This window comes from Ambystoma mexicanum, chromosome 4q, assembly GCF_040938575.1.
Source record: "Ambystoma mexicanum isolate Mex_15411 chromosome 4q, UKY_AmexF1_1, whole genome shotgun sequence".
In the NCBI taxonomy this organism is placed as follows: Eukaryota; Metazoa; Chordata; class Amphibia; order Caudata; family Ambystomatidae; genus Ambystoma; species Ambystoma mexicanum.
In genome coordinates this window covers 92,281,714-92,298,095 of record NC_090928.1, presented here as the reverse complement: position 1 = coordinate 92,298,095, position 16,382 = coordinate 92,281,714, and the positions used below count along the sequence as shown (strand labels likewise).

The 16,382-nt window shown below is 47.6% G+C and overlaps 1 protein-coding gene across 6 annotated transcripts in view; it reads left to right on the top strand.

The window, feature by feature from the left end:
- The window catches only part of RIN2 (Ras and Rab interactor 2), a 1,069,632-nt gene that overhangs the window by 590,576 nt on the left and 462,674 nt on the right, over positions 1–16,382 (top strand). For 4 of the 6 annotated variants that reach the window (XM_069607524.1, XM_069607525.1, XM_069607526.1 and 1 more), the window contains one exon: positions 12,202–12,294. The exons of 1 other annotated variant lie outside the window; for it this stretch is intronic. In XM_069607524.1, coding sequence (XP_069463625.1) covers positions 12,202–12,294 — 93 coding nt within the window. Of the gene's footprint in view, positions 1–11,977; positions 12,295–16,382 lie in introns of those variants that run through there. One more of the 6 variants, XM_069607528.1, reaches the window with a different exon arrangement.

Genomic DNA, 16,382 nt, shown 5'->3' with positions numbered 1-16,382 from the left:
TTAAGGGGAGGCTGGGCGTTGGAAGTCACGGCTAACAAAAAAGATATGCAGTAATAAAATCGTGGCAAAAATGTCACCTTTACAAAAAAATCGCAGCAAAAATGCTGTGGTTTGACCCGGTAAAGGTGTACCCCATTATACCATCTGAGGGGAGCCGGGACTGCAGTTACATCCTTTTACATGTATTGCGGCAGCAAAACCACAGCCTTTTTGCAGCGATTTTTTGTGTAAACGGCCATTTTTGCCACGATTTTAACACATGGAACCACAAAAAATAATGTACAGGACAGCACAAGCTGGATTACTGCAATAACCCCCATCCCCGGCAGAGCAAGGTGTCGCCCACCACACACAGCATGAGTGCAAGCCTTCTCCCTCTCAGATCCGCTACTGCATGAGCAGCTTCCCTCATTTGGACGAGGTATAAAAATTACAGGTTCTACTCACTCTCTCACTCTCCCAATGTAATTTCAGTGTTGGGCATAATTTCCTTCCAAACAGCTAGACAAACGGCACCCAGAGTATTGATTATCAATCATTTATGCTTTGAATTATGCCGGGTAATTTTTCATTCTTAGGGGGGTGGTAGTTTCCTCATGCATTTGGGACCCTGAACCAAGTACTCCCTCCCTGTGAGTGCCAATCTCAAAGTTTGAATGATGACACTTCAATGAGAGCCCGTTTGGTGATTGCAGACCCCGAGTATTCAAACCAAGCCTAGGTCTGACTGAATGATATTTGACTAATTCGAAGCTCACCTCTGACAACCTGCAGCCACAGATTTGAATTCTGGATGGACTGACTCTGCCCTTCGTCTTTCAGATGCCGATAAATTGAGTAGTAATAACTTGGGTATTAAAAACATGTATTATAGCGCTCGTATCCACCCAAAGCACTAGATAAAAACGTGATGTTATTATTGTTGCCCTTGTAATAATGTGGGAGGGTTTGATTGGAGGCATTGTTATGAGTTAATTGGATGCCCGAAGGCTGCTTTAAAGCACTGTGGAGCTGTCATGTTGTGTTGGACCTGCCAGTGTGGCTGAGGTGTAATTTAGGGTGCTGTGGGATGAGCTTGAAGGTACCTAATTAAGGTAAAGAGTGAAGGGCTCACTGCAGACGTAATTTAAGTATTTTTCATTCATGGATTCAAAGCTAAAGCAACACATGGCAACATGTGTGCTCATTGCCAAAGCACATGAACACACTCGTAAGAACAAATGATTTGGATATTGAACATTTTTAAATGCCTTTTTACAACAGTTGAGAGCAATTAACTTGATGTAGACCTTTTCTTGTCTAAAACCTGTTCTGAACTTCCACAATATCACATTTTTAATAAATACAAACAGATGATAACATCTATGCTTACTTAAACCATTTTGGCTTGTTGGCCCTTATTTGTTTGCATTTGCCTCGGTTTTTTGGCCCTCAGGTGTGCCCCTTTATTGCTGATTTTAGGAGACACCCCCCGGCTTACATAGTTTTTCAAGTTGTTTTATGTTATGTTATATGGCAATACTGCCATTGGCATGGCCTCAAAGCGCTGTGGGGTTGAACGCCCTTAGGAAGACCATAGTCAGAGATGTAGAAGGTGAATAGAGGATTTCTAAAATGTGTGTGTGCATTTTTAGCCAGCCCAAAGGTGGGTAGGGAGTGGCTAGGTCCCTAGCAGAAACCCTTAGTTATCTGATTTAAAAAATGGGTGCTGTGACAAATTGTCGGGAGAGTGTGAGAGTCATAAGAGTCAGATTATATGAACGGCTGGTCTGAATTTTGCATGGGTCTCAGCTGTATTCTATTGGAGGAGGTGGTGCCTGTTTTGGGTGACTGTAATCAAGTAGTGCTTATTGAGTGATATGCAGGCGAGAGGTTGTGCCAATGCAGGGTACAGTTATGTTTCGTTTGTGTACAGTTATGTTTCGTTTGTGGTTGCATGCTCAACATTCCATTGAGGAGAGACTGACACCTGGTTGGTAAAGATCTTGCAAACTTTATCTTAAAAGTTTGACTGGGATGCATTCAATGGGGGGTGGGTGATATGTCCCCCCCCCCACTTGTCGACTCCTCAGGTGCCTCAGCATTCCCATCAGGGCGTGAGTAATAATTCATCCAGGAGATGGACTGAGATTGCGAGGTGGTCTTCTATGCAACGAATGGCTAAAGGGATCGAGTTCCAGATGGTAGGTGCTTGGACTGTGCTTGTTGATTATGTCACTGGAATGACAAGGAGAAATGCTGTGCTTGATCTGCAGTTTCTGTTAAGCCTGTTTTGAGTACGTTTATGCTGTAAGTATTCCGGTCCTGTGTTGTGGAGTGCAGAGTGGGGGATGCAGCACATTGCCTTGAAGGTGGATCGTTGTCTGATTGGAAGCCACTAGAGGACATGGAGGGTGGGGGAGATGTGTTCTCTAGGGTTTAGAGATAGGAGGAGCCTGGCGGCTGTTTTTTGTACCCGTTGAAGATTTCTTGGCAGTGATGTGGTGGCTCCCAGGTATAGGGTGTTAGCATAGTGTAAGCGTGAAAGGATGATAACCATAATTACGGAGACTCTGTGAGAGGTCAGGTAGGGAAAAAGGCAGCAGAGAATGCAAATGTGTAGGCAGCAGATTTTTGTCACAGTGTTGATGTGATGTGAGAGGGTCAGGTCTATGTTCATAATGCTTCTGTTTTTATTGTGTTGGAGGAGGTCGGCGGTGGGCCTAGAGAGAGTGGCCACTGGGTGGGTTTCCCATAGACCATGATTTCCGTTTTACCAGTGGTTGACAGTCATCCAGTGCTTGATTTCTGAGGCATTTTGTGAGATCGGGGAGGTGGTGATGGGGTGCTTTTCGGATTTTGAAGACGATTTGGGTGTCGTCTGCATAATTGTAGCAAGTTAGGCCATATGATCGAATGAGCACGGGAAGGGGGCTCAGGTAGAAGTTTAAGAGCAGAAGGGAGAGATTGGCGTCCTGCGGCACTCCGTGTGCGACTGGGCAAGGGTTGAGGAGAAAGGTGGTAAGTGTACTATTGGGGATCTGTTAGCGAGGAAGGAGGATAGCTACTACAAATCTGTGTCCCTGATGCCGAGAGAGTGAAGCCTGGAGTGAAGTCTGTCCATGAGGGTGGGGTGATCAATGGTGTCAAAGGCTGCAGAGAGGTCTATTAGGATTAGGGTGGTGAGCCTTCCGAGTCTGAGTGTCTTTTAAGATCATCCCAGATGGAAATTAGGCACAACTCAGTTCCTCATAGGTGTCTAAAACCGAATTTGGCTGGGTTGAGAATCTAGTTAGATTCTGTTAATGGCATAGTTGTGAGTATGCCACTTGGTCGATTAGTTTAGCTATAAATTGGTAGTTTGATATGATATGATAGGTTATTTTTCAACGCGCTTAATACCCAGGTTTCTAAGCGCGGACCCGGGGATCAAACCTGTGTTTCTCCATGTCGTCTTGCTTCCAATTCGAGCACGTTGCCGCTGAGCTATCCTCCCGAGACTAAATGGGTCTTGAAATGGGTCTATAATTTATTGGGCCAAGGGGGTAAAGTGTGGGCTTTCTGAGCAGGGGCTAGATGTAGGAGGTTTATAACTCTGCTGGGAAAGTATGGGAAAAGGAGAGAAGCGTTTATAATGGATATTGTGATGAAGCCGGCACAGGTGAATGTCATAATTTCTTTAAGCAAAGCAGGTGTCAGGGATCTCCAGGGGATCCTGTGGCATGGCTGTTTTTTAGCAGCAGGAGAAATTCAGGGTAGAGGAGTGGAGAGAAGGATGAGAAGAGTGGGAGGGGAGAAGGTGGTAATGATGTCCCGATTGAGGTTGCGGGGAGGACGGGTTCATGACACCATTTAAGAGAGGATGATGTTGTTTGTTTCTAGGGCTATGTTGTGGGAATGGTCTGAGAGGGAGTCACAGAGGCTTTGGGCGTGGATGGGAGTGGAAGCAGTGGAAGCTGGTGAATAGAATTCAGAGAAAAGCTTGTGGAGTTCCTTTGAGGGGGTAGGCGCCTTGGTGATTCTATTCTAGTAATAGGTTTTTTTGGCCTTGCTTATTTTTGCCCGGTAGGCCTTGAGCTTGAAGATGCAGGCTAATATGTTCGAAGGCAAACAGTCTGCACGCCTCTGTGTTCTAGGATGAGGTGGCTGAGTGTTTCAGAGAGACAGAGATCAAAGTGGGGGATGGAGATGTGGCCGGAATGGAGAGGTGTGGATGTCAGGGAGGCCAATAGGGAATATGAAAGGTCAGGAGTTTCTTTGACTTTCTTCCACAGGCAAGTGTGGGTAAGTGTCCCTCGGGCTGCCGGAGGGGAAGGAAGGTCAGTTGTTGAAAGATTAAAGAGGATGGCTGCGTGGTCAGTACAGATGGGCGGGTGGGGTGTCAGTGCAGTTATGAGGTCTAGTGTGTCAAAGGTGTGACCTGCAGAGTGTGTGGGGCCTGGGTCTAGTTGTGTTAGATATAGGGTTTTCAGGTTGTGCAGGAGGGATTGTGTCAGTGTGGGATGTGTGATGCCGAACAAAGATATTGAAGTCTCCTAGTATTCCAAGGAGGGGGTGGGAGACCGTTACGGCTGCTACAGAGTCACTAAGGGCTTCTGAAAAGCATCCATTGTATCACGGGGTGTATATATGAGCAGGAAGCTGTGCAAAGGGGTGAGACATTTTTTAACAGGAGTGATCCACAGTCTGAGTTGCAAGGTTGTTCTTCTCAGTGCGAGAGGGAGAGGAAGGGTTTGTGGAGGATGACAATGCCACCTGCCCTGCTAGTCCTGTTATGCACAATAAGAGTGCAGCCTGGAAGGAAGGCTTCGTGTGCAATGGGCCAGTAGTCTTGGGAGAACCAGGTTTCGGTGATGAAGAGGATATCAGGGCCTTCTGGTGAGATAAGGTCTTAAGTGTTGTGATGATTTTTAGTGATGGATCTGACATTGATCAGAAAGTGGTAGAATCGGGAAGGCAGGATTTGGTCCTGGGTCTGAGATGCGTCTGGAGTTGAGATCTTTCTCGAGGGTGGCCAAGGGTTTCCAGGGAGCGAGAGGGGAAGGAGGCTTTATGCATTGCTGGTTGTGTGATGGGGGCTGGGAAGGTGGGAGAACTCTAGGTAGAGGTGGTTGTACTGGTTATCAGGGATGAGAGTTTGTACATGGGTTGTGTAGTGGAATCCCTCATATGAGGGTGAGATGGGATATAGGAGGTGGCTTCTGTGGTGTATAAGGAGTGGAGAAGGTTTGAGAGACAATCCCTTCTAGGGGCTCTAGGGGTGTCTGGTGGTGGTCTTCTGCAGGTGCTCAGGAGGTGTGGATCTATGTGTGAGGTAGGGGAAGATTTGTTCGATAGATATGGCACGCTAGACACAGTGTCTCTTCTTTAGGTACTAAGGGGAGCTGTGGGGTATGTGGGTAAGGATTGGAGGGACGGCTGAACGGAGAGGCAGCAAGGATTGCACGTAGAGTGTTTAGAAATGCACTTGTGGTTCAAAGTAGTGTCATTGCATTGTTGAGATGTGTATGGGGGAGGGTATCGTGGGGTCCCAAGAGGGGAGGTCTGAAGAGGTGAGAGTGCTCTGTATTCAACCTGCGGGAGAGAGGGAGGCTACTCAAATGGGTGTTGTGGGGGGGGTCTTGGCTAGAAGGGGGGTAGGGCGAGTCCTCCCATTGATGTTAGGTTCGGTGGGTGGTAGTGGTGGCACGTAAGGGTGTGCTGTGACAGGGGCAAAGGGGGTATTTCTTGTGAGCCAGTTTGCGCTCTGATCTTGGAGCTGATAGACTTAGTGGGGGCAGACACAGTTGTCACTGTAGGGCTACTCACAACTGAAAAAAAACTCCAGCCTGGATTCTTATGTGGAAATGGTAGTGTGTCAGTGGGAAACAGAAGCAAAATACAGTTGGTAAACCCATGCCCTTTGCCCTAAGGGAAGAAAAGCAAGAAGGGAACTAGAAAACAGTACCAAAATACAGTTGGTAAACCCACACCCTTGGCCCGAAGGGAAGTAAAGCAGGTATGGCAGTGGAAAGCAGTGGCAAATACAGTTGGTATCCCCTCATCTTGGGCCCTAAGTGAGGAAAAGCAATTTTGGCAGTTGAAAACAGTTGCTAAATACAGTTGTTAAACCCATGCCCTGGGCCGTAAGGGAGGAAAAGCAAATATGGCAGTGGAAAGCAGTAGCAAAATACAGTTGGGAAGATAATGCAATGTGGTGGAACAAAAAACAGCAAGATCCAAAAGTGCAGCAGTACAGCAATGGCATAGTCTCCTACCTGTTTGTAGCTACAGAATGTTAGGGCAAGACCTTACCGGGGCACACAGGGAGAACAGGCAAACAGTAATGGAAGGTGCCCTTTACCTTAGCCTGCTGCCCGGGCAAGGCTGCCCTGGTAGACCCTTCTAAAAGCCTTGGTCCCAAGGCAATCACCAGTTTAGTGTCGGGAGGGCGGGCAGGGGGTGGGAGGAAGGAGGGCAGAGGGTGTCAGGATTCGTCCATGGAGACTGTGGCATCAGTGGAAGTTACCGTTACATAGACACGTATAGTAACTGTCTAGTCCTCATCTAAGATGGCGGCCACTACTACATCGCCAGCTCCGCCCATCTTTCTGTGCGTTGTATCTGTGCTTTTGCAGAGACCTTCTCTCCCCTACATCCTACGTCTACCTTAGTATTGATCTATCTTTATAGCCAGCCTTCTGCATTTCCTTTGCCTCCCTTCTGTTATTTCGGTTCTTCTTCCTACTTGCGGTCCACGGTTCGCCGCTCCAATCCTGTGTCTGTTTACTTTGTTGTTTTCGGCGCTCTCTCTTTCTACTTGCGGTATCCAGTCCGCCCTTCTCGCGTCCCTTCGCGTTCTATCCTGAACTTATCTATCACTTACCTTGTACTTTAACAGTTCCTACTTGCGGTCTCGGGTCCGATCTTCATCTCGTATCTCGATGTCATTTGGACTATCCCTCCGGTGATTCCCATCACGTGATCTACCTCCTTTAACTGCTTCACAGGGTTTTTTGTGCCGTGGATTGGCTTTTTCCCTGTCACGGGGCCTGGCTCCTCGGGGTCCTCCCCTAGACAGGTTCCCCATCCTGTCGAGGTGGCCTCCGAGGGAGCCAGACCCTATTTACTTGATAGGAAGACCCGAGAGAAGCCCACCAAAGAGAAGTCCAAGACTCCACGGAAGCAGTCTTCACCAACAAAGGAAGACCCAGAGCAGACTTCAGGTGAGGAACAGGCGGAAGGAGGGGATAGTTCTGACCGAGGAAGAGGCGGTGTGGCCTGGGTCATGCAGCCCAGGCAAAGCAGCTCGCCAAGTGGGGCTGGTGGAGGGTAGAGTAAAGGCACAAGGCCCTGCTCAGGCGTATACCAAGGATACTTAGAGATTGCTTGAAGTGATGTGTCGTCAGACTCCACGGATGTTGAAACAGGGTGATATCCTAGCTGCATGGGAAGGTGGCTTGTTCTGGTGTCATGTGACCCAAGGCAAGCTTCAACCCGGTGTCGGGGAGGGAGAAGGGGGTGGAAGGAAGCAGGGCTGAGGGAGAGGAGGAGTGGCCTGGGTTACGGAGCCCCGCAAACAGGGCTCAGCAATTGGGGCCAGTTACGGGTGGAATAAGGCCCATTGCCCTGCTCAGGAGTATCCTGAGGATACTTACAGATTCTGTGAGGCGTTCCGTCTTCAGACCCCACAGATGTTGAAACAGGGAGATTTCCTAGCCACGTGAGAAGGTGGCTTGTTCTGGGGTTGTGTGACCCAAGGCAAGCACCAATCCGGTATTGTAGAGGGCAGGTAGGGGGTGGGATGAAGAAGGGCGGAGGCAGAGGAGGTGTGGCCTGGGTCACAGAGCTGGGAACAGAGCTGAGCAAGTGGGCGTGGTGGAGGGTGTAAAAAAATGCCCAGAGCCCTGCTTGAGAGTATCCCAAGGATATTTCAAGATTCTTGGAGGTGATGTGAGCTCAGACCCCACAGACGTTGAAACAGGGCGAGATTGAAGCTGCCCGGGAAGAGGCTTGTTTTGGGGTCATGCGACTCAATGCAAGCTCTGCTGTCGGTGAGGGCGGGCAGAGGGAGTGGGGAAGGAGGGCTGAGGGAGAGGAGGTGGGGCCTGGGTCACGGAGCCTGGGGAACAGAGGTCGGCAAGTGGGGCCGGTGGAGGGGGGAATAAAAGCCAAATGCCCTGCTTGGGCATATCAGAAGGATACTTAGAAATTCCTTGAGGCAATGTGCCCTCAGACCCCACGTATGTTGAAACAGTACAACTTTTATCACCATACGTTATATAACATTAGGTTAAGATTATTCTAGATTGCGTCATTCACCACAGTAGTGGACTAACAGCCAAGACTTGTCTGGAGGATAGAGTATTATGCCCTCAGCAGGAGTATCCACACTGTGGTCTGCGAGTGAATAGAAAAGGGCAGAAGAGGAAAGTACAGTTGGAGAACGGTTAAATGCATATGAAAGACTTGTACATGTAAGAAAGGGATTGAGCTGCAGAGATTCACTTTTGATAGTGTGCATGCAATTAAGGGGCAGATCAGAGTTCAGCACTGATCAGAAAAGGGCAAGTGCATAATGTTCCTGCAAATAACTGTGCACATGTGTGGGCAGTTCTAGTACTTACAGGTATATAGTGAAAGTGGTTATATGATGGGCTTAATATTTTTTTCAAGCATACCATTGAAACATGGAGGATTTTTGTATTTCATGTGTTACTATAACCTGACCAACTCCAATGTGATAAATCTGTGATTGCCCACCTGATTGTCAGAAGTGGTAGAGTGCAGAGTGGACTTTGTGCAGGGTGACTGAGGTGGGCACATGGGGAAGAGAAATCAGATGTTAAGTCCATTCCGCAAAGTACTATACATGCATGGACAAATACTGAGGGATGGGTGCATTGGGAGCAGGCCTGCCTCGTCTCCAGGTTTAGCCCAGAGACTATGGGTTTCCAAACTCTTCTCTGGGTGTAAGTAATTCAGCCATCTGCATGGTGGGTGTGCGCTCGCCTGGGCTTTTTGAACTTTTAATTGAATTTGAATGATGGTAGATCAAGCTCCGGAAAATATGTAGGGCTAATTCGCACACATTTTTCTATGCTCACCGTGCATGACATACACATAAACGTGTGTACTCTAGGTGGACACAGCCTACGGGCACCATCCCCCCTGTCATATTTAGTCTGAATATGACAGCCAAGAGTACATCAAGGCATCTCAGAAGGGGGAAAGCAAAACATTCCTCCTGCCATGGCCAACTTAATTAACTAACAAAGGCTGCATGGATCCTCCCTTTCCTTTGTTTACTGCTGGTGGCAGCCTCACATACTAATAAGAGTTAATTCAAACAGGCCCACGGGGGGCCTGGTTGCAGGACTAACAAAGGACAGGAAACGCCAACACCCCTTTGATATGCACTGTGTAAACCTGCAGCCAGCTCTCGCCTCTCAGTATCAAGAGGCAGTGTCCTGTCATGACTGGGACAGCTGTCTACAGAAGTCATCCCTGCAGGGGGACCCCATTCAGCAGGTACGATTGTGTGGTTTGGCGGTGACCGAAAGTCTGGTCTCGGCGTTGCTTCAAGGCAGCCCTGCTGCTTTAATCTGGAACCACAGAGAGCTCAATTATACAGAGAGTCCCTTTGATCCACCACAGACAGGAAGATGGGTGCAACCTAACCAGACCACGTACAAGGCAGTTGCCTACAACACTCTCCTCAGCTTTGGGCCGTCCGCCTCAAAGGAGGACACAAACCCAGTGAAGAAGCTAGGTGGAGTGCACCGACAAGCATCAACCATAATCTGTCTTAAAGGACATTTTTTAGAGCCAGTCGAGCCCCTCAAGCTGCAACTGACTGCACCGCTGACTATTGTCGTGCCGCAGTCGCTCACGCCATCTGAGGCGCCTCAAGCATTGCTTCAGACCCGCCGACCAGCCCTGAGACAATGATTCATGACCCGGAGCCTGGACAGTGCCTTTTGTCATTGGGTAATAATTGTATTTTCGCTATGTAGCCACTAACCAACGATCCACAACCTTTTGGAGATAAGGCTGCCACGTTACCAAAATTGGACAAGGATATTAATAATTTGCTTGTGTTTCCAATCTGTTTGGATCCCTTCTGGTGTACTAGAAGTGTGGAGCTGATTGATGGTTTAGAAACCGATATTCTTCCCTGGACCACTGGTGCCCCGGAAGTTGATTTGTCACACCGGGGCTCTGGGAAAAGAGCTTGGAGTCTCTGGGTTTCCAGGAGTAGCAGAAATCCCTCCCACACCTTCATGTGATTGACTACAAACATACTGCTAGTGGCCAATCACATAAAGGTTTAGATGGATAGAAAACACAGCGAGCAAATCCTGCCCCCCTTTCTGGCATCATACTGTTGTGTTATCTTTGTGGGCAGGGATGTGGGTGGGGCAAATGGTCGTGGTCTTATGTGGATGTGGGCGGGGAATCTGGTGACATGGATCTTCGGATTTTTCTTTTTTAAATGTAGGCAGGTCTGATTGGGAGGGGCTAGACTAACGTCTCAATAACATTGGATTATATTGTCTGAAGGTCAGCTCTGGGTTCCAGCACAGGGGGACTATGGTGGTCATTACAAGTTCACTGGTCTGGAAACAACGGTACCGGTAATCTTGCCGGTACCATTGTTTCCAGAGCGGCAAACTACGAGTTCTGCGAGCGGGTGCCTTTCAGCCCACCAGGTCTGACGTGATGGATGGAACGGCACCCGCTCGCAGACCTCGGCTGATGCATCGGCACCATTCATGAATGGTGCCGGTGCATCCTTCCTCCCCATTCCCATTGAGTCCAATGGGACTCGAATGGAAATGGAGAGTAATATTTTCCGGCACATGGCAATGGGGAATTACCGGGATCGGCGGGGCTGTAATGCCCCTGTAAATCCCCATTGTCGGGTGCCGGGAAAAAAACGACTCTGGCCAGTACTTACTGGCACGGCTGCCGCTAGAGTCATAATGAGGCCCAATGTGTGTTAGATGACGGTCACCACATAAGGTTATTATGATATGCTGCATGCCAATAGTGTAAGCACCAGTGCACCCAAAGCTCTGCACTGGACGGCCCGAACAAACCACAAAAGGCAAGTTCTACAGTAAGGAAAAGTGGGTGACCCTGAAGACACGTCCATGTAAGGGTGGCCATTGGTATGCAGGTTCCCTGCTGAACATGCAGCCTGGATCCTGCTGCCGAGAAGTCATCATTGCATCATTGCCCGACAGCAAACCTAAGGATGTTTCTGAGGAGGCTCCCTTTCGGTATTGCTGCGCTCCCATGAAAATAATGTGCATCCATGGTAAAAGAGCACACTGATAATATACCATCGAGAGTATAGCTGTACAGTCTTTAAGCCGAAACACGTTTTGTACAATTCTGCAACTTGTAGACATTTCATGAAAGCCAACAGCATGGCATTGGGCGCAATCCATTGTACGGTATTACCCCATGTATTTACAGTGACACCAGACATTTTTTTATTTGGCAGGGAAAGCATTGTCGAAAGTTCGTGGGAGGGACGGTTGGGCGTAGTTCTGGAACGTTCTTGCCCGTGTGCACTTCCACCCTCCTTGTGACTGTGAGGCATGTGCTCCTACTTAAAATAGCTCCTGTAGGGGCTCTGGGATCTCTCCCGGAAGTGGCATCAATCGCATCTCTCTAAACATTGTCGTGGGACAGGAAGCTGGTTATTCAAAGAGCACCTGCTTTTATGTGTTGCCTCCCAGACTGGTCCACTAGCTAGCGCCATTGGGTATATCACACCATCAACGCCACAGCCGAACGCTGGTGATTTATCCTAACATATATAACACCTTTGTCCTTGTTTTTCTCATAACGCCAACGCGAGTGCGAGCCAACAAACAGAGCCGTCATTGTATTCCGGCACGGGAGGTGGTGGTGCCCTAGGTCGGATGGGCTTAACGAGGGGCCGAAGGGGGGCGAGGGGAGTTGTATTGCTCGCAGCAAGAGGTGACGGATCTGTTTCTTTGGCCAGAAAAACGCAAGTCTGTTCGCTCTGTCTGAGCAGGTCCTCCAGATGCAAAACTACTGCGCCACTGGGCGGATGTGCTGAAGGGCTTTCGCCGGTGCTGAAATAAATGGCAGGATAGTCTTGACGGAAAAATATCTTGGCAGTGCCGTTTGTTGTGACTGTTTCTGTGGCTTGCAGAGGCATTTCCTACAGACTGGACTAACCATTAAAAATGTCTCTGCTTTCAGGAGTTTGCGGCGCAGCACAGAGACTGCGCGGGAAAGAGCCGGACTTTGACAATGGAAACCTGCAGCCAAGAGACGAGGGGAAGCTTCTTAAAGGTACACAGGCGACGGGTGCGGGGCAGGGAGGGCTCCCAGATTCCCGGAAAGATAAACAAATGTTTGTTGTGTGTGAGTGAGGGCTGCCTTGTGAGCGGCCTGACCAGGCACTGTGTACGCAATGTCTCCGCCAAAAGTTAGGGTACAGAGCGGTAATAACACGTGTCTCTGCGACTCAATCTGTGTGGCAGAAGGTTCCGTATTTGAATTTACATTTCGGAATTTGTATTTAAATACATATATGTGTGTTTACATGTGTTGACAGCTTGGATATTGGCTAACATATGGCAGATTTTTGGACGTTCCAACCATAATAGTTTCTTTCTTTACACATCTCTGTACATGCTATAAACAGTTTGTCGTGTCCATGTGTACAGTACATACTATCATTAATAGACGTCATAAGTAATGAAGGGGGTTGAGCAGCACTGCACTGGTAACAGTGAATAAGTGAATCAGCCGGTCTCCCTCTTACTTTGGAAGTGCGGCATGTCTTTTGGAATGGGTTTCAAAGAGTGGCGTGTTGTCCCTCAAACTACCATTAGGCTGGCTGTTTTCTCACTTTTTAAATCGGATCTCCGAAGATTGTCGTTGGCCCCAGTGCCCCTTTTTATTCTTAATACGCATCTGTCCCTAGTTGTTTTTCTGTGCCTCTGCATGGCAGGAAGAAGACATGTTGATTGTTTGACTTGAACGTTTTTGAGAACCGACCCACTCTGCTAATACTACTGCGTGATTCGGATACCCCGTCTCCGGTGGTTAACCTTACACACATTGATTGTTCTGATATAACTCTAGAGAATGTGCACGTTCGGTGTAAAGTTGCTTATATATCGCAGGACACTGGACCCATACAAATAACTTGCACCCTGAGTTCTCGCTGTCTCTTAGCGCTGTAAAAAGCAGGTGTAGCTGTTACCCATTAAAATGATTCTCAGTACATTGGCTCAGAAGGATGAAAGGCTGCACTTTATGGGTCCCAATCTGTTATCTAGAGCTGATGACGGCAGCAAGCACTTAACCCACTGAGCTGTTGAGTTGAAAACCAGTGCATTTCCTTTTGCTGGGTGATTTGTATGGGACATATTACTGTGGTGAGTAGGTAGACTTAATGGTTGGAAAGGCTGTGGGAGTCAGTGGCAATGACAGAGATGAACCTGCACAGATCAATGTAAAATACAGTATTTCCAATTAGACACCAAAGTAAGGCACAAATGCAAACCTCGTGCATCTATGGAAAAAAACAATGTTTCCAATAATAAATGAAGCAACAGACCCGCTTGTGAATGATTACGATGAATGTTAAATTAAAGTAAATGTATGTTATTCAGTAATTATATTGATCCCATCACCACCGTAGAGTTCTTACGGCGCCTGACCATGTCCGAGAAGTGGTTTATTTTGACCCCACCAAAGTGTCGTAAGACCTTGGTCTGTGGATGTGCAAGAAGAAGGGCTGGGTGGGCAAGGCAGTGAAGAAGGGCTGGGTGGGCAAGGCAGTGAAGAAGGGCTGGGTGGGCAAGGCAGTGAAGGAAAAGTGGAACTAGCCAGTGGACAAACAACTTAATAGGTGGAAAACACATGAGGCGATGAAGAGGGGTCATGGTCGTGTTAGCTGCGATGCATGTTTCTTACTTGCGATTATTTATCGGTAAGCATGACAGAAAGTTCCAGGAATGTACAGCACGATTTACAAGCAAAGCTTACATGTGATGGCAGTATCTAGACCCGGTGACCCCTGGTGGTAAATATGGTTGTTGTGCTATTGCGCGGTGGACTTGAGAGGTGCTCAAGCAGGCCCTAGTAGTGTAGCCTCTGTACGTCAGTGCGTCAACTTCCAGAGACACCGGGTATTTATTCTGGAGCATTCTTGGAGCCTGTTTCAATGGGTCTATTCTTGATTCTGGGGTTCCAGTGGTGGGGAGCAAGGAGGGTGAAGGACCAAAAACGTGAAACAGCATTGGGTGGATCGCACTGTTGGAGTGTTATGCATAGGACCAAGAGGGAAGGGCACATATGAGCCTCGGCAGATTAGTCATGTAGAGCACATAATCGTCAATATTCCTTAACATGCATGTACATGATGAATGCATTGTCAGCCCACGCTGTTATTCAGTCTGGCATTTTTTGGGTTGGGCCGGGAAAACACTGCTGTGGTACATTCCTGTGGGAGGGTGAGTGTGGATCTCCCGTCCCGAACACATGGTTTTAGGGTAAGTTAAGGATGTTTTCAGGACAAATCCAAAATAACCCTTTGAAACCTATTGGCCAGAAGTGGTATGTCGGGCTGAAGCAAGCAGCCGCATTAGAACTGCTTATTCAAACACAAGGAACTGTCCGCGTTATGTTTGAGAGTTGGCTACCCTAGCAGCACTGGGAGGGGTGGGCTTGATCTGGCATTGAAGGACAGTGAAGGTTAGGCATAGCCACTGGTCATTGCAGCAAATCCCCGCTCTCTGATCTCCAATCTGCAGAAATCCCTTTGGGGGCTAAATCTGTAAACGTTAGCAAATTGGGCTCTGTTGGAGAAAACTCTATAATCCTCTCTCTAGATGGGCACACTAACTGCACCACTCCATTAGAATGGCTACTTGTTCTGCTTAAAAGAGACCCTTGACCATATTCATAAAGTGTACATCACAGGGAAATAATGTTGCCTCCTTTGAGGGATTTCCGGAACCTGGAATAACAGAGTTATGGCGTTATTCTAGTAACATACACTGCCCCCCAATAAGTATTGGAACAAATGTGGATGACCAACCCGAGGAAAACTAGGTTGGGAGCGATTGTACATTGCGCAGCCGCCACCACGATATGCAGCGTGTTTCTCTGGTCTGGGCATGTTTGACACCCATAAAGAAAACAGTAGAATTTGCATGAAATATATTAGATGTGTATGGTTTTAACCATGACATTGACTCTGTAAAACCAAAATGCTTGGAATTGAGCAAAAACGAAATGTACCATGGGCAAGTTACTGTATCACTGCCAAAACACTACAAAGCATACACCGCTAGATGACCTTGCATCAGCGGTGAGGTAATGTAGAGGTGGCATGGATGGATCCAGAGAGCACCTGATGTCCACGCCTTTGTGTAGGAATAAACCCACTGTTGATGTGTAGTCATTGCACTAAACAGGTGATATTACCACCAATGACGTCACCTCAGCCACCGTTTCCAGAGCGCACGAGGAACAAACAAATAAGCACCCATTGGCAATACACTGCCATTAAGATGTATTATTTGTGAACACTGGATGATGTAAACTTCAAACTTAAATGTGTAAATGTCTAGTTATATTCATACTTATGAATCCTTGTTTCATCATAAGCTCAGCATCGGCTGTGTCTTCACTTCCCTCCATTCCAAAAAACTATTCCTAGCGGAGATTGATCCGCTTCTAATGGACCCGCACTGACGTTGACACATTTTGAAACCCGCCTTTATTTGTCTTAGAAAGTAAACCATGCCTAGACTTTCAATTTCACATCTCTAGTTGCAACACCAGGTTTAATTATGCGAACAAAAAATCGGCCTCTAATCTTGAAGCTCTCATAGTTGAAAGCATTAGTCTAGCAGATCCCCAGGCACAGCACGTGCTTATGTTTTTGTTACATTACATTACAGGTGGCAACCAACTCTCCCCGTTGTTTGTTGTCAATGGCATTCCCATGATTTTTGGCGAATGCAGACATTAGTCATGATTTAGGCTGATACTTTTTGGTGACCTGAAAAACCATGTAGATTTGGGTTTCAATTAATTCATGTGTCTGTGTCTCCCCTATTACGGTTGTTTATAATTAATGAGATCAAACCATTATTTTAGCCAACACCACTCAGCGTATCGACCTTTTCTGAGATAGAACGTGTCTATTGTCTGTACTACATGAGCTGTGTACTCCGTCCAATCTGTGCTTCTCAACAACACGCGTTTTTGGCAGAGACAAACGATTCATCCAGCACCTGCATCCTAAATTCACAATGCTCTCTCAGATTTCAACATTAACACATGTTCATTCTCAGAGTGCTTTCTAGACTCTTTTCTTATCCCGCTGTGAAACATCCTTCCTAGTTTTTCACACACAA